Source organism: Mytilus edulis, chromosome 4 (genome assembly GCF_963676685.1).
Source record: "Mytilus edulis chromosome 4, xbMytEdul2.2, whole genome shotgun sequence".
In the NCBI taxonomy this organism is placed as follows: Eukaryota; Metazoa; Mollusca; class Bivalvia; order Mytilida; family Mytilidae; genus Mytilus; species Mytilus edulis.
In genome coordinates this window covers 17,417,517-17,442,444 of record NC_092347.1, presented here as the reverse complement: position 1 = coordinate 17,442,444, position 24,928 = coordinate 17,417,517, and the positions used below count along the sequence as shown (strand labels likewise).

The 24,928-nt window shown below is 33.3% G+C and overlaps 1 protein-coding gene across 4 annotated transcripts in view; it reads right to left on the bottom strand.

The window, feature by feature from the left end:
* LOC139521744 (coiled-coil domain-containing protein 172-like) overlaps positions 1-24,928 on the bottom strand; it is a 388,671-nt gene that overhangs the window by 3,148 nt on the left and 360,595 nt on the right. For 2 of the 4 annotated variants that reach the window (XM_071315313.1, XM_071315315.1), the window contains exons 1-6: positions 24,753-24,883; positions 7,618-7,703; positions 6,959-7,075; positions 4,008-4,173; positions 3,457-3,558; positions 1,266-1,356 (exon numbers count right to left, since the gene is read on the bottom strand). In XM_071315313.1, coding sequence (XP_071171414.1) covers positions 1,266-1,356; positions 3,457-3,558; positions 4,008-4,173; positions 6,959-7,075; positions 7,618-7,703; positions 24,753-24,834 — 644 coding nt within the window. In that variant the 5' untranslated portion in view covers positions 24,835-24,883. Of the gene's footprint in view, positions 1-1,265; positions 1,357-3,456; positions 3,559-4,007; positions 4,174-6,958; positions 7,076-7,617; positions 7,704-24,752; positions 24,884-24,928 lie in introns of those variants that run through there. The other 2 variants (XM_071315314.1, XM_071315316.1) reach the window with 2 other exon arrangements.

Here is a 24,928-nt window from a genome sequence, read left to right as displayed (position 1 = left end):
GAGACAGTGTCATTTGCATGTTAAAAGTTCGAATAATTCAAGAAAGACAATGTCATGTATTTTGTTCACACATTTTAGTCAATGTTATGGAATTTTATGCGACTGTCATACAAGTCTCAGATCTGCAGTGACATCACAACATGTAACTGATCAATCAATGATTAGCATTTTTGTTATGTAAACAATGTTGAGAGGTGATGCGGATAAGATTCCTCTAGATTTTCCATAGACTTATTGCAAATTAATTTAATTGATATATATCGTAACCAGTTGAATATAGTAATTTTACTCTTTTAATACTGTTAAAGACACTATATAATATCTCTATTTTGATTTTTAACATACTATAACCTCTCGTTAAAAAATTATCGGCAATATAAATAATCAGTAATCCCCTTCAAATAGATGAAAAATCTAGAGGATTCCGGATGGCATCACCTCCTGACAAATGTAAATGCCAGGATGTCCGGATCTGAGAAGTGAGAGATATACATTTAGCTAGCTCTATAATCAGGTTAAATTCACCATTTTCTACATATGGAAATGCCTAAATATGACAGCTGTTTTCCATTTGTTATGAACATTCCGTTTTCAATTTTCCTTGGAGTTTGGTATCAGTATGTAAAATATTATTGTGAGTAGCTCGAGAAGGGCAGCTTCATTTTTAGGTAATTTGTATACAGTTTATAAATCTGGGTAAACCAAGCAATATGAAAAAGAAGATGTGATATGATTGCCAATGAGACAACTATCCACAAAAGACCAAAATGACAGACATTAACAACTATATGTCACCGTACGGCCTTCAACAATGAGCAAAGCCCATATCATTTGCATGTAAAAACTACGAGTAATTCAAGAAAGGCAATTTCTTTTTCGTTTTCACGTAGTGTGAAAATCTTGGTAATTCAACTGAGAAAGAAGATGTCATTGGCATGCTATAACATATAATTCTGAGTAATTCAATAAAGACAATGAGATACAATTAAAACTAGATCCTAGATCTCCAACTATAAAGCAAAGAAGACAGTGGCATTGATTTGGTACGAAAGCAAAACAATAATGAATTATTTGGTTGTCAATTCGCAGTGGCTTTATCAGTGGCAACAAATTGTAAAAAGAAAAAGTGAGATTATAATAAATTTATTAAAAAGGAACGACTTAAAATTGAGACAAAATTAAGAGATATGGTAAAACATGAATGATCATTAATGCAAATCCGGTCAGTCCACTGTTTAAAACAGACCCTTGCACAAATGACTCACTTGACAAACTCAGGAGTGGTGATTGGGCAGCTCAGCAAATTTTCTTTATCTTCTGTCCTTCGAATCTCGTCTTGTAACTTGCAATTTAGATCTGAAATACATTAAAAAAAACGTTAATCTATAATATTTTGATATTTTGATGTGAACAAACAATTTCAGTTAATATACAATGTATCTAAAAGTGTAACCTAAGTTCAGTTTCATCAAATATACAAAACTTATTAACCACCTGTATTTTCCTAAAGGCGATTCAATTAACAATAGTATTGCGGAGGAATTTTGTTCAGTATACAAAGATTCAAAGATAATAAAAAATATTAATGGAATAAAATAATTCATAATTCCATGTTTTCTTGCAAAATAAAGTCAACAGTAGTATATCGCTCGTAGTTCGAAAGTCATAAATCGATTGAGAGAAAATAAATCCGGGTTACAAACTAAAAACTGAGGGAAACACATCAACTATATAAAGAGGAACGGATAATTCTTTGGCTTATCGAAAATTACTATTGAGACCTGAGGAAGATCATTTGTTCGGATTTATGCGAAAGGTTCTCTATTTTCTCGACAAATGTCTTCCAATGGGAGTTTCATCAGCATGCCAAATATTTGAACGTTTCAGTACTGGGCTACATTGGATAGAACAAAATTTTATGAATGAGGGTACCGGTATCATGTTTCACATTTTAGATTAGTTTTTGATAGTCGAGGGAAATATGTGAAAGTTATCTCAAACAATTTTTGTGTGATAAAATAGGTGTACCTATGGCTCCATACAAAACTGTAGGCACAGCTTATTGCTTAACTTTTTTGTGGAATGGAATTAGTTACGACTGAACAAGAAGCATGTTTGCCATTTGATAAATTATCTAAATGTAGTAAGTTAATTCAATATTTTTTTTCAGAAGGAATAGGTGACATTACGTGAAATACAATCACTTTGTGGTCTCCTTAACTTTGCCTGCTATGTAGTCCTTCCTGGCAGGTTTTTTTTTTTTTAGGACATCATATGAAATAACCAAGACGTTGAGAAAACCTCATCACACAGTTAAACTGACCAGGGGGTGCAAAGATGATTTGTCAATATGGAAAAGTTTTTTAGAACAATTCATATTAGAAATGTTTCTTCATCGATGAAAGGATGGTTTCAAATGACGTTGTTCAGTTGTACACTGATGCATCGGGTTTTTATGGATATGGCGCAGCTTTTGGACAGTCTGGGTTTTATGGGGAATGGAATGAGCAATGTTTAAGTCAAAACATAACTATGAAAGAGTTGTATCTATTGTCTTGGCAATTGCATTTGGACAACAGATGACAAATAGATATATGTGTTTTAATTGTGACAATGAGGCTTTAATACATGTATTGAATAAGCAATCAAGCACTGAAAAAAATGTAATGTTTTTGATTCGACTGGTTTTGTTATCTTTACAATACAATGTTTTGTTTTCTGCCATTCATTTAGCCAGCAAGTTGAATATTTAAAGTGACGCACTTTCCCGTTTACAAATTTCCAAGTTCCTGAAACTAATGTCGGATGCAGACCCAGAGCCTACACTCATATATCACCTACCAATCTTACCAGTTTAAATAAAACAGTTGATGATCTATTAAAATCATCATTGGCAAATTCAACAAGAAAACAGAATAATAAGATATGGATAGACTTTAGACAGATTTGTATTTCTCATTTTAGTATAGCAGATTATGTAATACCAATATTCATTCACACATTGTCACTATATTTGACTTCATTATATATGAAAAGGGTTATGTTCCCTCTACAATGTCAACATATAACTCAGCTATAAGTTATTGGCACAAAATTTATAATGTATCAGATCCCACTGCATCCTTTTTAATTTATAAGTTAACCCAAGGCGCTAAGAAAAAGCGTTGCACTTTCGATGGCAGGTTACCTATAACAATCTCAATATTATAGAGACTATTCACAGGATTGAACATTACATGCAAAAATCCATTTTACCAAACGTTATTTAAAGCAATGTACACTGTTGCATTTTTTTATGCATTTTTACAGATCGGTTAAATGACTGAGCGATCTGTTAATACTAACGATCACATCATATCATACGGCTGCCAACAACAATAGCAAAACCCATACCACATAGTAAGCTATAAATATCACATACGTGCATTTTTTAAAATAATTAGGATAATTCTTTACCCTGTACCATTCTTTCCAGTTTGGTCTTCTCTTCTTCGAAACCTTGAAGATCCTCGTTAAGTTCAGATACCACCCTTTTCTTATCTTCATAAACTTGACTATCTGTAGAAATAAATGATCAGAAAAATACTGTTTACAAAGGATATCCTAAAATATTTCAGGTTGAATCTCCTTAAATACCGGTGAATAATTTTGTTTATATATATGCGCATCATACAAACTCAACTGGAAAAATATTAAAATAAAACAATTCTACAAAAGACAACATAAAAAACTTCTAACTGCGCCACACAAACCCCTAAAAACTCTGGGTTGTCTCAGGGTCCAAAAAAAAAAAAGGGTTGGCTGATCCTGCTCCAAGTGACATCCGTATGTAATACTAGTATTAAATCCAAGTCTACACCCAGCATAACTATATAAACATGTATAAACAGAATTTGAAAAAAAAACCACACACATTCAACGGATGCTATAATTAACAAATAAATAAAAAAAGGATCTGAGAGCACACATTTTCTTATTTTTCATGTTGTATGTGTTTGATTTCTGACCTCGTCTAAGACAATTGTGTTTCTCCTTTAAGTTTGCTATCTCTTGTCTGGCTTCCCTTTCTCTGATAGACTGTCCATTGCTAATTAAACTATAGTCGATTGCAAACTCTTCCACTTCAGAGCAAAACATATCTGTGTCATTGTTTTTCTTCGATAAAACTTCAACCTGAAAAATAGTCAAACAGTACATTTTTGCGTTCAAATTTTGAGAATGTTTAAATCAGAACGATGGGACTTGTGATGATTTAAATGTAAACCTAAAAATAGATGTCGATACGTTAAACTGATCAATTATTACATGTGATTGATTGCTGTTTAATATTGTCCAGTAACAAATAGTGCATGTACATTTTTTAATTGTATATGAATATGCAATGTTTGTACAAGAAGGGTGATAGGCATGTGAGCTTGGTGAAGAAGAAGCGAACACATATTTAAAAGAATTTCGTTTGACTTGATGGTGGATCGAATCAACGACTCCTTGCACTCGAAGCGATTATGCAATCACGAGACAACTGAGAGTGTTAATTAAAGTAGAGACTCCTAAAAACGATAACATAGCCAACTATATTGTAATAGTATACATTGTGCGTATTTGCTTATATGCGTATTAGAAATGTTGCTATTCATTTAAACTTTATTCTAACAAAGTTTACTTTATATTCTAATAAATTGAGGACTATTTTTTTCAATTTGATGTTCACAGGTTCAATATAAATATTGCCACAATCTTTATTTTGTTACGTCAAACAAACAAACAAATATTTTATTTGCCAATCACTGCGCCCAAAATAAGCAGAATAATTACAATATAATTTTCAAACATAATATAAAGTAAATTAAAAATAGGTTAAACAAAGTACATAACATGATTGATTTTGATCGAATTCGCTAACTGCGTGCACACACTCTTCTTTTTTTTAATTCGAATTGATTCGAATCGGCTAATTCGAATTACTCAATTCGAATTAGAAATACGTTTTTGTTAACATGAATTAAAAGTTAACGTCGTTTGGACAGTAAATCGAATTTGACGCGCATTGTAATTCGAATTAGAATTGACGTTAGCACGTAAAACGTTTCGAATGCGAATTAAACTAATTCGAATTAGTTAATGCGAATCGAATTCGAATTACGTGTGAACTCAACATTAATTTATTGATATAAAGTATTAAAGCAAATGAAGAAGGCAATTTGTAATAATAAAAATATATAATATAATATGACCAAGTGTCTGTTACTCTGAACTCACAGATAACGGCGTTGTACAGCGATAGAACCTTTACGGGTATTTCAACTCCACTTTGAAGTCTGAAGAATGTAAACTACAATAACGGATACAATGGTTTTATGCTTATTTTAAACCAATTTAAACGTTTTTGATCGATAAAAACTATTATACTTTTTGAGCCAATTTTTGGAATGATAAATTAATATTCTTTTGATCTAAACTATGGTTGAAATATAAGCAAAAACAATAGGTCTTGCAGACAAAAATGAACATATCATTAGAAAACCACGTATGTTGTACAAAACTGTAATTTATGGCAAGCCGTTTTAATATTTATTCTAATTTCAAGATATCTCCTATAATATATAAGATATTTCTTATACTATATAAGATATCTCATATAATATATAAGACATCTCATATAATATATAAGATATATTTATATAATTTCATTTTTATAAGATATATAAGATAAGATATCTTATATATATAAACTATATGAGATATCTTATAAAGTATATAAGATATCTCCTATAATATGTAGGATAAATTATAAACTACATAAGAGTCTCTCATCTTCAGTGCAATAGTATTAAAACATTTGACTTTTCTACACTTTACACAAGTATTCCCCTTTCCAAACTAAAACATAAATTGAAAGTGGTTATTACTTTGTTTCATTAAAAAGAATGACGAACGTAGATACAAGTAGCTTGTCTTGGGGAGGGATACATCCTACTTTGTAAAGAATCAGTCTAATTCAAATCAAAAATTCTCTGAAACTGACATTATCAAGATGCTTGATTTCTTGATTGACGACATATTTGTTACGTTTGTGGGACGTGTTTTTCAACAGTCTGTCGGAATACCAATTGGAACCAACTGTGCCCCTCTTCTTGTCGGATTGGTTTTTTTTTTATTATGATTATGAGACTGACTTCATACAAGAACTTCTTAGGAAGAAGATAAGAAGCTAGCAATATCCTTTAACTTTACGTTCCGCTATATAGATGATGTTTTCTCACTAAACAATACAAAATTTGGTGACTATCTTGACTTACATCTAGAAATTGAAAATGAGGGTTGGTTGAAAACAAAACTTTATGACAAAAGAGATGAGTTCAGCTTCCCAATTGTGATCTTTGCATTTCTATGTATCAACATTCCAGCAGTGCCTGCATACGGAGTATATATCTCCCAATTGATACGATATTCCAGGGCTTGTATTTCCTATCATAATTTCCATGATAGAGGATTGCTACTCACAAGGAAGCTATTAAACCAAGAGTTCCAAATGGTGAAGTTGAAATCATCCCTTCCTAAATTTTACAAACGCCATCACGAGTTGGTTGATCGTTATTGAATTATCGTTTCACAGATGATATCGGATATGTTCTTATCTCGTAACTACAATACCCTTTCCCTTTTCCCTTTGGTTTTCTATGTTGTGTCTTTTGTACTTTAGTTTGTCTTTTTGTCTTTTTGTTTTTGGCCATGGCGTTGTCAGTTTTCTATCTATGAGTTTGACTCTCCCTTTAGTTTCTTTTGTCGCTCTTTTATAAAGTTTATGAGATATCTTGAAGTAAGAATTATAGCAAAACGGCTTGCCATGGTAATTGGTTGTTTTCTTTATTCAAATATTGCTTATTCGAATACCCCATCCTTTTTCATAATGTTTGTTGGATAACCAGAAGAAGAACGAAACAATTCAGCTACCTACCGTTTCGTTTCTCAGTACCTCGAATTCATGTTTCAGTATATCTAATTGTTCATTAAGTGTTTTTTGCTTGTTCTGTAACATTTTACAGGTAATTTCATCCTCGTTCATTTGTTGTACCTACAAATAATGATACCCGATTATTCTTTTAATTCTGAATAAGGCTTTCATAAAAGTTGCTTAGCATTTAAAAACTTACAAACTTGCAAAACAGAATTGGACATCGAAAATTTAAGTCAGTTAATTACCAAACTATTGAACAATAAAAGAGATCGTTGAATTTTATATATGAGTGACCCATTTTCAAAAAGCATGAAAAATCTAATTCTAAAATAAGAATATATTTCGGTTGAAAATAGCTAAAATATGTTACCCGAATTTGACAGTAGGTGGAAGATTTGATTTCACAACCACTCAAAGTTCTTAGACCTTCGCCTTAATCCTATGAAATACCTTTCATCTAGAAGTCATTTTAACAATAGTACATCCAGAGATCAACATATAGTCTAACATTAGTAAAGATGATATTAGGGGGGTCATCATATTCGTAAATAATAGAACACTTAGAGATCAACATACAGTCTTGTTCAATAGCCAAGAGCTATATGCATATTTTCTTCGTCCTTTGTAGTAAAATATTAACAATAATCAACAATGTATACCTTGGTAGCTAATTGTCCATGTAAACAGACACCTTCCCTCTCTGCCTCTTGTGTCTTTTCTTTGAATTTCTGAACATTACATTTTACTGCAATATATATATATTATGTAATATGTAGATCACAATATGATAGGAAGATTTGTATTTAATGTTCCTTTTCTCTCAATACTGGTCTGTTCTTGGTCTGAATATCTAAAATTGATTCTGACATGTAAAATTTAACCAAGTAAAAAATTTAAAGCAAAAAGAACATATCGAAAACCAAAACCTGTCAAAATTGCAGTTTTGAGTCACCTTTGATCATTTCTAATTTGGATACAAACGAAAGTTAGGGAATATTGTTAAATTACTTTAGTGTGCTTTTATGTATATTCATAAACCGTTCATACTGTTAACAATGGTTCAAGAAAAGATTGCAAGATATTTTTTTTAATTTTGAAATTGATCGTGCTGTGAAATAAATCTTTTCTTGAATCCCCAGTATCACAGTTTGATGTGTATACTCAGGTTACCAATAACATTATTTGGTCTTGATAGCGACTTATACATTTTTAGCATGTTAATGTTTCATAATGTGTATCTATATTTTATCATTTATGTGGTATTCCACCTCCATGTTTCTTGTCCTTTCTTGTTGATCTGTCATGGGTGTTCTAATCATACATGTACTTAGCTATGGTCATTGCACAGTTTTTAAAGAGTGTGTCTTTGGTTTCTTTAAGTCTTTTAATATAATTGATCAGTCACGTTCACCGTGTATCATCGTACAGCGGATATAGGTACTAACCAAGCGGACGTGAGCGAATTTGATCTTGCACGGTAACGAAAAATCTTCGTTTTGTTCACATAATATCAATGTGTACTTCAATCTAAACATAATTGCTGTTTTAAAAAATGATTTAGCCGAAGGTTGATGATTAGAGATGTCTCATTATTTTCCCAAAACAAGAAGGATTACTAAAAGCATGTGCAAATGCTTGTAAAAAAGTTGGCTCTCGTCTCATCCGATATAATTCTATATTCATTGCAACTCTTTTTCTGATAGAAGGTCAATGTGTGTGTGTGTAATAAGTATAGCTGTTTCAATAATTGGCATTGAAATCTTTCATACATATGTTATTATTCGATATTTTATCCCTAAAGAAGCGTTGTGTACGGTGTTTAGCTGACCACATAAATCCTTATGTACGGTGCATAGTTAAGTTGTTGTAAACCCTACACAAAAACTTTATCTTCATACTCGTTTATTACCCAAACAGTTTCAATGAATGAGTAATCACAGGTAGGTTTATGATTGGTAACTATTACTGTTGCCCTGTATTAGGTTTCTTTCAGATAAAACATGTAAATGTCTCAACAACTGTATCGAAATTGAAAGTGGGTGGTGACTTTCACAACTATTTGCGCATGAACAAGTTAATTGTTCTTATTTGAACATCAAAGTTGTTTTATGAATAGGAAAAAATCGATGCAAAAACTATTTGGGAGCAGGAATTTCAAATGTTGAGAAATGTACATTGAAAATTGATAAAGCAAAACAAAGATCTTCGTTACCTTGTAAGGTCAAAATCGGTGATGTCCGCTTGGTTAGTACCTATATCCGGTGTACTATTGATACACGGTGACTTTGTCCTTTTAAAAAAAGTACAAATGTTCATCTTTAACTATTTTTCGGAATGACTTTTATTATTATTTCTTATTCTACTCTTTCCTGGTTTATAAGTGTCATTTTTAGTATTATTAATTGAGTATGTTATTAAACTTTTGCTTTACTCCGCATGATCCAAATTGGATGTTAACACTTTTTATTTATGACCTTATCAATATAATACACGACTTTAAACTCACTGATGACAATTGCTCAGTATATAAGATAACTTGTTTAACCAGTGGAACATATTTCATAGACAAGGAACTTATTTCACCAGGCGAGGAACAAATCTCACAAATCCAGAACTTATTTCGCCAGGTGAGACAATATCTGAAAAAGTCTAATTTCCATGTCCCGCACTTCACCAGCAATTATTTTTTTATTCAACCATCTTTTTTGAAAATTTTAAGTTTCAGTATAAACTAAATTATATAATGCACCATGGCCTGCCAATTAAACACTCATTCTTATATTTCTTCCAATAAAATATTGTAATTTAAATGTTCAACCCCCCCTAAAATCATGTTGTCCCCTGTGTTTTTTTGAAAACTAAATCATTCAAATAATATCCAAATTAATTAAACAGGCGTCCGATTCTCACATATATGATATATTATATAATAAACTTGCCCCTAATTTGTCTTTTTATATTATAACTATAGCATGTAATAAAATTTTGCAAATTTTAAGAGAAAAAAAAATTGTCCCCAGGGGTGATTTCCCTCCTGTTACCACTGGGTTTTTTTTACCTGTGGAAATGTTAACAAGACCAAGAGTTATTTTCCCATTATGTATTGTGAAGAGCATCATTTCCTGAATGCATTGCAGGTGGCAGTTAGGTCCGCTGCTGTATGCCCTGAGGTAATCGGTGCCCTGAGGTAATCATGGTAATGCGTCATTGATTAAATACGCACGAAAATATAGTTCTTATTTAGATAGATCTTAATACCAAATTTTAATGTGACCAAATACCAAAGATGTCAACAAACTTCCCAAATGATTTTATTATTTGTATTCACCGATCGTTCATTTCGTATGTACGTGTAGGGTGGAGATGGCTTGTAAAATTATAAACTTCTTTTTTTTTAATTTTTTATAAAAGTTCAATTAATGATCTGAAGTATTCATTCATGACAGGGTTACCTGAGGTAACCCCAATTATAACAACAAATGCAACCATTAAACTCAAATCAACTGGGGTAACTTTATATATAATCACATAAACAATACAAATCTATGAAGTCCTACATTCTAAATTAAGAAATTGTGTAATTAAAATATAAATGTATACACTAGCAAAGTATGTACTAAAAATTCTTTCATAACAGGGTAACCTGCGGTAACGCAAACAATAACAGTAAATACAACCTATTTAACTCAAGTTAATTCAGATCACTTTTACATATACATCACATAAACAATATAATTTCAATGAATTCCTACATAACAAAAGAAGAAAATGGTTTATTACAGCATAACTGCATATACTAGCAAAGTATCTACTAAGTATTTTGTTATGACAGGGTTACCTCAGGTAACCCATAAAATAGCAACAAGTATTATCCATTGATATCAAGTTAACTAAAGTCGCTTTTCCGATATATCACATAAACAATACACATCTATGAGGCCTACATGTAAAATAAAGAAATTGTTTGATTACAACATAAATGTTTTCACTAACAAACTATCTAATAAGCATTCTTTATAACATGGGTACCTGAGGTAACCCCAGACATAATTACAAATATAACCCACTTAACTTAACTGAAGTAAACTGAGATCACCTTTACATGTACATCAAATAAACAATACAACTTTCACGAAGTCCTACATGTAAAATAAAGAAGTTTGTTTATTACAATAAATGTAAACACGACACCAAAGTATCTACGAAGTATTCATTCATGACAGGGTTACATGAGGTAACCCCAATAATTACAATAAATACAACCCATTCAACTCAAGTTAACTCAGGTTACATTTATATATACCTCGCATACACAATACAAATTTATGAAGTCCTACATTTTAGATTAAGAAATTGTGTCATTACAGCATAAATGCATATACCAACAAATTATCTACGAAGTATTCTTTCATAACAGAGATACCTCATGTTATTTCAAAAATAACAACAAATATCCATTCAAATGAAGTTAACTAAAGTCGCCTTTCCTGAATATCATATAAACAATACTTATCTATGAAGTCCAAAATGAAAAAGTAAATGGTTTATTAGAAGTTAAATGTATACTCTGGAAAACTATCTACGACGTATTCTTACGTGACAGGGTTACCTCAGATAACCAAAACAATCACAACAAAGATAACCCATCTAACTCAAGTTCACTCAGGTTACCTTTAAATATATATACATCACATAAACAATACAAATCTATGAAGTCCTACATTTCAAATTAAAAAATTGTGGAATAACAATATGAATGTAAACACTAGCAAAGTATCAACTAAGAATTCTTTCATAGCAGGGTTACCTGAGGTAACCAAAACAATAACAGCAAATACAACCTATTTAACTCAAGTTAATTCAGATCACCTTTACATATACATCACATAAAAGATATAACTTCAAAGAATTCCTACATTAAAAATTAAGAGGTTGGTTTATTACACCATAAATGCATATACTAGCAAAGTATCTACTAAATATTCTGTCATGCACTGTTACCCCAGGTAACTCATTAAATCGAAACAAGTATTATCCATTCATATCAAGTTAACTTAAGTCGCCATTCCAATATATCACATAAACAATACCCATCTATGAAGTCCTATATTTAAAATAAAGAAATTGTTTGATTACAACATAAATGTTTACATTAGCAAACTATCTAAAAAGCATTCTTCATAACATGGGTACCTGAGGTAACCCCAGACATAATTACAAATATAACCCACATAACTGAAGTTAACTGAGGTCACCTTTACATGTGCATCACATAAACAATACAACTTTCATGAAGTCCTACATTTAAAATAAAGAAGATTGTTTATTACAATTAATGTAAACACTACCAAAGTGTCTACGAAGGATTCATTCATAACAGGGTTACCTCAGGTAACCATAACAATAATAACAAAGATAACCCATCTAACTCAAGTTCACTGAGGTCACCTTTTAATGTATATACATCACATAAACAATACAAATCTATTAAGTCCTACATTTCAAATAAAAAAATTGTGGAGTTACAATACAAAGCTATACACTAGCAAAGTATCTACTACGAATTCTTTCATAGCAGGGTTACCTGAGGTAACCAATACAATAACAACAATACAACCTATTTAACTCAAGTTAATTCAAATCACCTTTACATATACATCACATAAAGAATATAATTTTAATGAATTCCTACATTTAAAAAGAAGAAGTTGGTCTATTACACCATAAATGGATATACTAGCAAAGTATCTACTAAATATTCTTTCATGACAGGGTTACCTCAGGTAACCCATGAAATAGAAATAAGTATTATCCATTTATATCAAGTAAACTTAAGTCGCCTTTCAGAAATATCACATAAACAATACACATCTATGAAGTCCTACATTTAAAATAAAGAAATTGTCCGATTACAACATAAATGTTTACACTAGCAAACTATCTCAAAAGCATTCTTCATAACATGGGTACCTGAGGTAACCCCAGACACAATTACAAATATAACCCACTTAACTGAAGTAAACTGAGGTCACCTTTACATGTGCATCACATAAACAATACAACTTGCATGAAGTCCTACATTTAAAATAAAGAAGTTTGTTTATTACAATTAATGTAAACACTAACAAAGTTTCTACGAAGGATTCATTCATTACAGGGTTACCTCAGGTAACCATAACAATAACAACAAAGATAACCCATCTAACTCAAGTTCACTGAGGTCACCTTTTAATATATATACATCACATAAACAATACAAATCTATGAAGTCCTACATTTCAAATTAAAGAATTGTGGAGTTACAATGCAAAGCTATACACTGGCAAAGTATCTACTAAGAATTCTTTCATAGCAGGGTTACCTGAGGTAACTAATACAATAACAACAATACAACCTATTTAACTCAAGTTAATTCGAATCACCTTTACATATACATCACATAAAGAATATAACTTTAATGAATTCCTACATTTAAAAAGAAGAAGTTGGTTTATTACTCCATAAATGGATATACTAGCAAAGTATCTACTAAATATTCTGTCATGACAGGGTTACCTCAAGTAACCCATGAAATAGAAATAAGTATTATTCTTTCATATCAAGTTAACTTTAGTCGCCTTTCAGAAATATCACATAAACAATACACATCTATGAAGTCCTGCATTTAAAATAAAGAAATTGTCCGATTGCAACATAAATGTTTACACTAGCAAACTATCTCAAAAGCATTCTTTATAACATGGGTACCTGAGGTAACCCCAGACATAATTACAAATATAACCCACTTAACTGAAGTTAACTGAGTTCACCTTTACATGTGCATCACATAAGCAATACAACTTTCATGAAGTCCTACATTTGAAATAAAGAAGTTTGTTTATTACAATTAATGTAAAGACTAGCAAAGTATCTAAGAAGAATTCATTCATTACAGGGTTACCTGAGAGACAGGGTTACCCCAGGTAACCTAATAATAACAACAAATACAACCCTTTTAACTCAAGTTTACTCAGGTAGCATATATCTATACATCGCATAAACAATACAAATCTATGAAGTTTTACATTTTAAATTAAGAAATTGTGTAATTACAACATCAATGCATATACCAGCAAAGTATCTACGAAGTATTCTTTCATAACAGGGTTACCTCAGGTAACCCCAAAAATAACAGTAAATATAATCAATTCAAATAAAGTTAACTTAAGTTGCCTTTCCTAAATATCATATAAACAATACACATCTATGAAGTTCAAATTTATAAAAAAAAAAGTAAATCGTTTATTACAACTTAAATGTATATTCTGGAAAACTATCTACAAGGTATTCTTACATGACAGGATAACCTCGGGTAACCCTAACAATAACATCAAATAAAAAATACAAATCTATGAAGTCCTACATTTTTAAATTCAGAAATTGTGTGATTAAAATACAAATGTATACACAAGCATAGTATCTACTAATATTTTTTTCATAACAGGGTTACCTGAGGTAACCCAAGCAATAACAGCAATTACAACCAATTTAACTCAAGTTAATTCAAATCACCTTTACATTTACATCACATAAACAATATAACTTCAATGAATTCCTACATTGAAAATGAAGAAGTTGTTTTTTACACCATAAATACATATACTAACAAAGTATCTACTAAGTATTCTGTCATGACAGGGTTACCTCAGGTAACCCATAAAATAGCTACAGGTATAATCCATTTAAATCGAGTTAAGACAGATCGCATTTTCTAAATATCGCGTAAGCAATTTACATCTGTGAAGTCCTACATGTAAAATAAAGAAATTGTTTGATTACAACATAAATGTTTACACTAGCAAACTATCTAATAAGCATTCTTTCATAACAGGGGTACCTGAGGTAACCCCAAAAATAATTGCAAATATAACCCACTTAACTGAAGTTATTTGAGATCAACTTTACATATATACCCCATAAACAATATAACTTCAATGAAGTCCTACATTCAAAATAAATAAGTTTGTTTATTACAATTAATGTAAAGACTAGCAAAGTATCTACGAAGTATTCATTCATGACAGGGTTACCTCAGGTAACCCCAATTATAACACCAAATACAACCCATTTAACTCAAGTGAACTCGTGTAACATTTACATATAATCGCATAAACAATACAAATTTATGAAGTCCTACATTTTAAATTAAGAAATTGTGTAATTACAGCATAAATGCATATACCAGCAAAGTATCTACGAAGTATTCTTTCATAACAGGATTACCTCAGGTAACCCAAAAAATAACAACACATATAATCGATTCAAATCAAATTAACATAAGGTTGCAGTCTTGTTATTGACTGCTCCATAGGCTCACATGCAAAACAGCTGATCTTAGAAAAAATATTATGTTCATATCATGGATGTACCAAAGTGAAATTGTGATTTAATTGAAAAAAGGGGGTCTTGCCACGAAGAATAAAACGTTACGCAATCCTGAAGTCAACTCATTTTTTTCTACTTTCTGTTTGCTATTTTTACTAGACCTCACCACTTCAAGTAAACATGATATCCTTCCACTTTCCTGGAATGATATCCCCAAAAGATGCAAGATTTTTTTTAAAAGTCTATATTTATGTTTCCATTCACCATAAACCTATAAACAAACAGAAAAAAATGAGTTCAGAAAAAAATTCAGTCTACTAAATTATCTGTAAATCTCATTCTTGTCTATCTTTATGAATAACCTGACCATGCACAGTTGTACAGTGGTTCCCTGAGGTAACCTGACCATGCACAAGAGTACAATGGTTCCCTGAGGTAACGTGACCATGCACAGTTGTACAGTGGTTCCCTGAGGTAACCTGACCATGCACATTAGTACAATAGTTCCCTGAGGAAACCTACCATGCACAGTAGTACAATTGTTCCTGAAGTAATCTGACCAGGCACAGTAGTGCAATTGTTCCCTGAGGTAACCTGACCATGCACAGAAGTACAATGGTTCCCTGAAGTAATCTGACCATGTACAGTAGTACATAGGTTCCCTGGGGAAACCTGACCATGCACAGTAGTACAATGGTTCCCTGAGGTAACATGACAATGCACAGTATTACAATGGTTCCCTGAGGTAACCTGGCCATGCACAGTAGTACAGTGGTTCCCTGAGGTAACATGACCATGTACAGTAGTGCAATGGTTCCCTGAGGAAACCTGACAATGCACAGTAGTACAATGGTTCCCTCAGGTAACCTGACCATGCACAGTAGTGTAATGGTTCCCTGAGGTAACCTGGCAATGCACAGAAGTACAATGGTTCCCTGCAGAAACCTGACCATGTACAGTAGTACAATGATTCCCTTGGGAAACCTGACCATGCACAGTAGTACAATGGTCACCTGAGGTAACATGACAATGCACAGTAGTACCATGGTTCCCTGAGGTAACCTGACCATGCACAGTAGTACAATGGTTCCCTGGGGAAACCTGACAATGCAAAGAAGCACAATGGTTCCCTGAGGTAACCTGACCATGCACAGAAGCACAATGGTTCTATCGGTAACCTGACCATGCACAGTAGTATAATGGTTCCCTGAGGTAACATTACCATGTACAGTATTTCAATGGTTCCCTGAAGTAACCTGATCATGCTCAGTAGTGCAATGGTTCTCTGAAGTAACCTGGCCATGCACGGTAGTCCAATGATTCCCTAATTACTTACCATGCACAGTAGTACAATTGTTCCCTGAAGTAACCTGACCATGCAGAGTAGTACAATGATACCCTGAGGTTACCTACCATGCACAGTAGTACAATGGTTCCCTAAAGAAACCTGACCATGCACAGTAGTGCAATGGTTCCCTGAGGTAACCTGACCATGCACAGTAGTACAAAGATTCCCTGAGGTAAACTCACAATACACAACAGTACAATGGTTTCCTGAGGTACCATGACCATGCATAGTAGAACAACGTTTCCCTGAGGAGACTTGAACATGAACAATAGTACAATGGTTCCATGAGGTTACCTGACAATGCCCAGTTGTATAGTGGTTACCTGGTGTAACATGACCATGCACAGTAGTACAATGATTCCCTGAGGTTACCTACCATGCACAGTAGTACAATGGTTCACTTAAGAAACCTGATCATACACAGTACAATGGTTCCCTGCAGATTAGTATAATGGTTCCCTGGGGTTACCTGACCATGACCAGTTTTACAGTGGTTCCCTGAAGGTAACCTGACCATGCACAGTAGTACACTGGTTCCCTGAGGTAACCTGACCATACACAGTAGTACAATGGTTCCCTGAGGAGACTTGACCATGCACAAGAGTACAAAGGTTCCCTGCACAGTAGTACAATGTTTTCCTGAGGTTATCTGACCATGCCCAGTTGTACAGTGGTTCCCTGATGTAACCTGTCCATCCACAGTAGTACAGTGGTTCCCTGAGGTAACATGACCATGTACAGTAGTGCAATGGTTCCCCGAAGAAACCTGACAATGCACAGTAGCACAATGGTTCCCTGAGGTAACCTGACCATGCACAGTAGTACAATGGATCCCTGAGGTAACCAGACCATGCACAGTAGAACAGTGGTTCCGTGAAGTTACCCGATCATGCACAGTAGTACCATGGTTCCCTGAGGTAACCTTACCATGCACAGTAGTACAATGATTCCTTGAGGTAAACTCACAATACACAACAGTACAATGGTTCCCTGAGGTACCATGACCATGCATAGTAGAACAACGTTTCCCTGAGGAGACTTGAACATGCACAATAGTACAATGGTTCCCTGAGGTTACCTGACAATGACCAGTTGTATAGTGGTTACCTGAGGTAACTTGACCATGCACAGAAGTACACTGGTTCCCTTAGGTAACCTGACCATCATAGTAGTACAATGGTTCCCTGAGATAACCTGACCATGCACAGTAGTTCAATGGTTACCTGAGGTAACCTTAAAATACACAGCGGTACAATGATTCCATGAGGGACCATGACCATGCACAGTAGAACAATGATTCCCTGAGGAGACTTGACCATGCACAAGAGTACAAAGGTTCCCTGCACAGTAGTACAATGTTTTCCTGAGGTTATCTGACCATGCCCAGTTGTACAGTGGTTCCCTGAGGTAACATGACAATGCACAGAAGTACAATGGTTCCCTGAGGTAACCTGACCATACACAGTAGTACAGTGGTTCCCTGAGGTAACCTGTCCATCCACAGTAGTACAGTGGTTCCCTGAGGTAACATGACCATGTACAGTAGTGCAATGGTTCCCCGAAGAAACCTGACAATGCACAGTAGTACAATGGTTCCCTGAGGTAACCTGACCATGCACAGTAGTACAAAGGATTCATGAGGTAACCAGACCATGCACTGTAGAACAGTGGTTCCTTGAAGTTACCCGATCATGCACAGTAGTACCATGGTTCCCTGAGGTAACCTTACCATGCACAGTAGTACAGTGGTTCCCTGAGGTAACCTGGTCATGTATAGTAATTTACAGATGACCTGAGGTAACCTTGTCATGTACAGTAATTTACAGATGACCTGAGGTAACCTGGTCATGTACAGTAATTTACAGATGACCTGAGGTAGCCTGTCCGTGAAAAAAAAGAACATAGATGTAATCTGGACTGACTAAGCTGACGAAGGGAGTTATGAACATTCAATTGTGGTAACCTGAGGTTTGTAGAAAATTAGCGTTTTGCAAAGTTTATCTGTGGTAACATGCAGCTGGTACAATGACCATGAAGTTGTGACCTTAGGTTACCTCAACATATTCTTATATACAGAGGTATTCTGAGGTTACATATTTATATACAGTAGTTAAGAAATGACATTAGTTAACATGTGCACTTGGTCATGTATAGAAATGCAGAAGTGCCCTGAGGAAAACTAAAAAAATAGTGTTTTGTAAAGTTTATACAAAGTGTGGTAATACAAGTATGTGCAGTAATACAGAGTAACCTCACCATGTACAGCAATACAGAGGTAATATTAGGTAACCTCACAATGTTCAATCATACAGAGGTGACCTGAGGTAACCTCACCATGTGAGCAATCATAGATATGATCTGAGATACAGGAAATACACAGTAATTTAGAGATGACCTAAGGTTATCTGACCATGTACAAAAGTCCACTGGAGATGTGAGGTTTTTCCTTGAAAATATCCAACATCTCTCAAATAAGATTGATAAAGACAATTAACATTTTAAAAAAGCAGTTATATACTATATAACCTGTGCTTGTAACTACGTTACTTTCAAAGTAATGTCAAATGAAAAAAATAGATTACTGTTCGTACTACAATGTTTCTCTTTTTTAATACTGGTGAATAAAATCCTTACAGTGTGTACTGGCTGGTCATCATCGCGTATGATACGATTTTGATACTCATACACAGTTAATGAATATTATGCATGAATATAGATAAGATCAGCACGTGAAGCCATAGACTGAGAGTTGTAGATTTGTAGTGTAAATATATAGATGCCGTTTATAGAATACAAAATTAGATCAGAAACATAGTTATTAAAATTGAGAAAGGAAATGGTGAATATGTCAAAGCGACAACCACCCGACCATAGAGCAGACAACAGCCGAAGGCAACCAAAGGGTCTCCAATTTAGCGAGAATTCCCGCAGCTGTAGGTGTCCTTAAGCTGGCCCCTAAAAATATGCATAATAGTTCAGTGATAATGGACGTCATACTAAACTCCGAATTATAGACAAGAAACTAAAATTTAAAATCATACAAGCCTAACAAAGGCCAGAGGCTCCTGACTTGGGACATGCGCAAAATTGCGGCGGGGTTAAACATGTTTATGAGATCTCAACCCCCCCCCCCCCTATACATCTAGCCAGTGTAGAAAAGTAAAAGCATAACAATACGCACATTATAATTCAGTTCAAGAGAAGTCCGAGTCCGATGTCAAAAGATGTAACAAAAGAACATAAATAAAATGACAATAGTACATAAATAACAACAGACTACTAGCAGTTAACTTACATGCCAGCTCCTGACCTCAATTAAACTGATTGAAAGATTATGTGTTCATCATATGAATATCAGGCACAATCCCTCCCGTAAGGGGTTTAGTATCATACTATCATAAAATATATGAGAAGAACATAACCCGTGTCATGCCAACAACTGTTTTTTAGAAATAGATGTGTTTAGTTCCGATTCAAAGACTCTATCAGTGAATCAATATTAAAGCCAAAATATGCAATCTTTAATGACCTGACAACAGTATCGTAACTATATCCCTTTTTAATAAGTCTATTTAAAGGTTTTGTTAGTTTCTGAGGAGAATACTGACATTTTTGTTCTTTATTTAGAATACTTCCATAAAAAAATTGGATGTGAAATACCCGAACGTATAAGATGTCTGCATGTTGAGTTATATTTACGAATTATTTCCTTATACTGATGATAAAATTTAGTAAATGTTTTGACCAGTTTGTGATATCGAAAACCCTGGTGTAATAATTTTTTAGTAATACATAAATTTCTCTCGCTAAAATCTAATACGTTGTTACATACACGAGAGAATCGTAACAGTTGAGATATATAAACACCATAAGATGATGACAAGGGAACGTCACCATCTACAAATGGATAATTTACAATAGGAAATGAAAAAACATCTCTCTTATCAACAATTTTTGTATTAATCTTCCCGTTTATGATATAGATATCAAGATCGAGGAAAGGGCAGTGGTCATTGTTATCATTAGCTTTAATTAAAGTAAGTTCTACAGGATAAATTTCTTTAGTATACATACGGAAGTCGTTATTATTGAGAGCCAATATATCATCCAAATATCTAAAAGTATTGTTGAATTTTTGTACCAAATATTGTTTAGATGGGTCTTTGCTAATTTAAGTCATAAATTGTAACTCATAACAATACAAAACAGGTCCGCAATAATTGGTTCACAGTTAGTCCCCATTGGAATTCCAATAACTTGACGATGTACGGAATCTCTAAAAATAACAAAAATGTTATCAAATAAAAATTCAAGCGCATAAATAGTATCAAAGCATGTCCAATTGACATAGTTCTTTTGTTTATTGCTACTAAAAAATGATCGCAAAGAGTTTGAACATATGTACTCGCATTCCGACTTTTTAAATGCCCAGTTAATTAGGGATGTGATTTTTTTCTCAATAAGAATATGAGGCAAAGTGGTATATAGGGTAGAAAAATCAAAACTTTGAACAGATTTAAAATCACCAATATATGCATGCAATTTATCAAGTACTTCCAACGAGTTTTTGACACTCCAAAAGTAATTAATTCCACTATTTTCAAAGGCCTTATTTGAACAATTTATTATCAGGTTTTTTATTGTACCAAGTGTACTAGTAAGTAAAACAGACAATTTAGTAGTTGAACAATGGACAGTGGCGGGTCCAGGGGTGTTCTGGGTATAGGAACCCTTTTTTTTTTTGGAGATCAATGCATTTGAATGGAAACATATAGTTGGAACCCCCTTCTTGTGTCCTGGATTGGGAACCCCCTTTTTTTTAAATGGATGGATCTGCCGCCGCCCCTCATGCAGTCGGACAAGATGGACTGATTTTCATTAACCTATCTATTAAATGTTATCGTTTTCTACTTATGTTACTTTAAAAGAAGTAACCAAAATCAATATATGCGTAATCTGTCCATATGTAAGTGTCATATATTACCAAACACAATGATAGTCAAAGTTTCAACAGGACATTCACGAAACTTAAGCAGCAATCATTTCATTTTCAGGGGGGGGGGGGGGGGGCTATGTTTTTTTTAAAGTTTGTTTCTAATTGTTATGCCACTATATGTAATGCTAAAATTGAATGAAAGAAAAAAATGTTTTCGACCTGTCTCCAAAATATTGTCTTTCGCCGAAGAAAAAAATCCATAACCCCCGTAAATATACATTTATTTACATAAGTCTCTATGAAACCAGTTTTTGACAACTATTATTATAAAAGTTTAAATCGCCATTCAAAAAGTGTTTTCTTTTTAATTATTTTAAGTCATTTACGTTTCACTAAAAAAAAATCTGTTCACGTTGCACTGATCACAAATAAACCAAATATTTGGATTTTTTTCGTGAATTATTTGTCGTTACTTATTGTAAAAAATTGTATGTGTTCCTGTTTTCTCCTATTTTTCGCACATATACTGTCAGTCGAAATAGAAAGTACAATGATGTATTTTTAGTTTATTCTATTTTTAGATCATGTTATTACTACGCATATGGGCGCTATTGCCACGATTACCTGAGGGCACCGATTACCTCAGGGCATACAGCAGCGGACCTAACTGCCATCTGCGAATGCATTAGTACAAAGAAATAGTTGGAAAGGCGGCCAGGTTTGAAAATTCAAGCCCATCCAAGGTAAGAATTTATAGAAAAATACTTATTGGTGTTCTATCCTGTTACAGCCTTTTCTTACACTTTCTGAGAATATTTTTAAGTGTGCACCACAGCATTAAGTGTGTTTTTATATCATCTTTTTAAAAGTTATATGTCACAGGAAATACACTTACATTTAATGTGACAAAAAGGACAAAAACTATCGCGTAATTCCTTTCTGTTACGTTCTGTCATGTTACCTGATAAAAAGTAACAGCATAACCATCATCAGTAACAGGAAGGATGTTCAAGACAATTTCACTGAAGAATCGAAAAGTTAATCTACTATATGCCAACCATTTTATTTAATATAAGTTATCACCATCATATTAAATAAATTTCTAAATAATATACAGTATATTTAATAAAAAAAATAGGTTTTTTGCTTTTGGTAACAGCAGAGAACATTGTGCAATTCTAGTTTAGTAGATAGTAACAGAAAGGAATTTATTTTAGAATTTTTCCTTACCTAGGCAGATTTTTCATCTTGCAAATACAGTTTCAAAGGATAAATGACATTGTTTGCTGTTATCTTCCAATTGTGACCAATTTAAAATGATGTATTTTTCTTAAACTTTAAAATAAAGCAGAAAAATCCTTTCTGTTACCAACTCTGTCCTGTTACCGTTGTGCTGTTACTCAAGATTCTTTCATGTTACCGACATATCTGACTATATTTAAGTATATTTCTAAACCTTTTGTATTGCAAATGCTAAAATAAATAATTGGCATTTGATAAACTATTGCAGGATATACTAGTAAACCACAAATATTGTCTTAAACTTATTCCTTATTCCCATTAGAAACTTTTTAAAATTGATTCACTTTGGTAACAGGAAAGAACTGGATTTGTTTTGTACCATTTTTGTCGAGCCTGCAACTTTTGTTGCAGAAAGCTCGACATAGGGATAGTGATCCGGCGGCGGCGGCGGCGGCTACGGCGGCGGTGTTAGCTCACTTCTTAAAAGCTTTATATTTTAGAAGGTGGAAGACCTGGATGCTTCATACTTTGTATATAGATGCTTCATGTTACGAAGTTTCCGTCAGTCACATGTCCAATGTCCTTGACCTCATTTTCATGGTTCAGTGACCACTTGAAAAAAAAGTTCAATTTTTTTGTAATGTTGAATTCTCTCTTATTATAAGTAATAGGATAACTATATTTGATGTGTGCATACCTTGCAAGGTCCTCATGCCCGTCAGACAGTTTTCACTTGACCTCGACCTCATTTCATGGATCAGTGAACAAGGTTAAGTTTTGGTGGTCAAGTCCATATCTCAGATACTATAAGCAATAGGGCTAGTATATTCGGTGTATGGAAGGACTGTAAGGTGTACATGTCCAACTGGCAGGTGTCATCTGACCTTGACCTCATTTTCATGGTTCAGTGGTTATAGTTAAATTTTTGTGTTTTGGTCTGTTTTTCTCATACCATATGCAATAGGTCTACTATATTTGTTGTATGGAATGATTGTTAAGTGTACATGTCTAGCGGGCAGATGTCATGTGACCTTGACCTCATTTTCATGGTTCAGTGGTCAAAGTTAAGTTTTTGAGTTTTGGTCTTTTTATCTAATGCTATATGCCATAGGTCAACTATATTTGGTGTATGGAAATATTTTATGATCTTTATGTCAGTCGAGCAGGTTTTATTTAACCGTGACCTCATTTTCACGGTTCATTGCACAGTGTTAAGTTTTTGTGTTTTGGTCTATTTTTCTTAAACTATAAGTAATGTGTCAACTATATATGTTGTATAGAAGCATTGTTAGCTGTACCTGTCTGCCTGGCATGGTTCATCTGACCTGGACCTCTTTTTCAAGGTTCATTGGTCTTTGTTTAGTTATCTTGGTTAATGTAAAGTTTATGTGACAGTTGTAATAAAGCTTAGATTTATACTTAAGACTATCAATATAATATCAATGATTAGTATAGAAGGCGAGACATTTCAGCGTGTGCACTCTTGTTAAAATAGCCATTGTTTCCTTATTAAACAATTGTTTGAATTACAGACAACAGTTCCTAGATCCCCAATGTGTGTTCTTCGATTTGTGCTATTAAAATACTGGGTCTAAAAAAAAAATTTGTTTTTTCTTATTTCCAAAAATTAGACTTTTTCAGATATTGTCTCAGGTAAAGAACAAACTTCTGACAAACATGGAACTTATTTCACTATATAGGTAAGGAACAAATTTCACCAACCCAGAACTTATTTCACCAGGTAAAGTGTAGAACTTATTTCATATAGATGGAACAAATTATATAGAAATTGTCTGTGAAAAAAATTCTCCCAGAACATATTTCCTGTGAAATTAGTTCCACTGGAACTTTTTTCACAGGAACAAATTTTGGCTCACACAGACCCAAACAAAATGTATATTTACTTTCGTTTAGGAAACTTCTTCTCTCCTGTGCTTTACGTTCTGTGTGAATTATTTGTTCAAAAAGATCATCTAAGGACGTCATTGCAATAAGAATTTGGAGTATTTTTGTATTTCGTACCAAAAATACTTGTTTCTAGGTCTTTTTGTTCTTTAAATTATAATTGACTTTCTCGTAT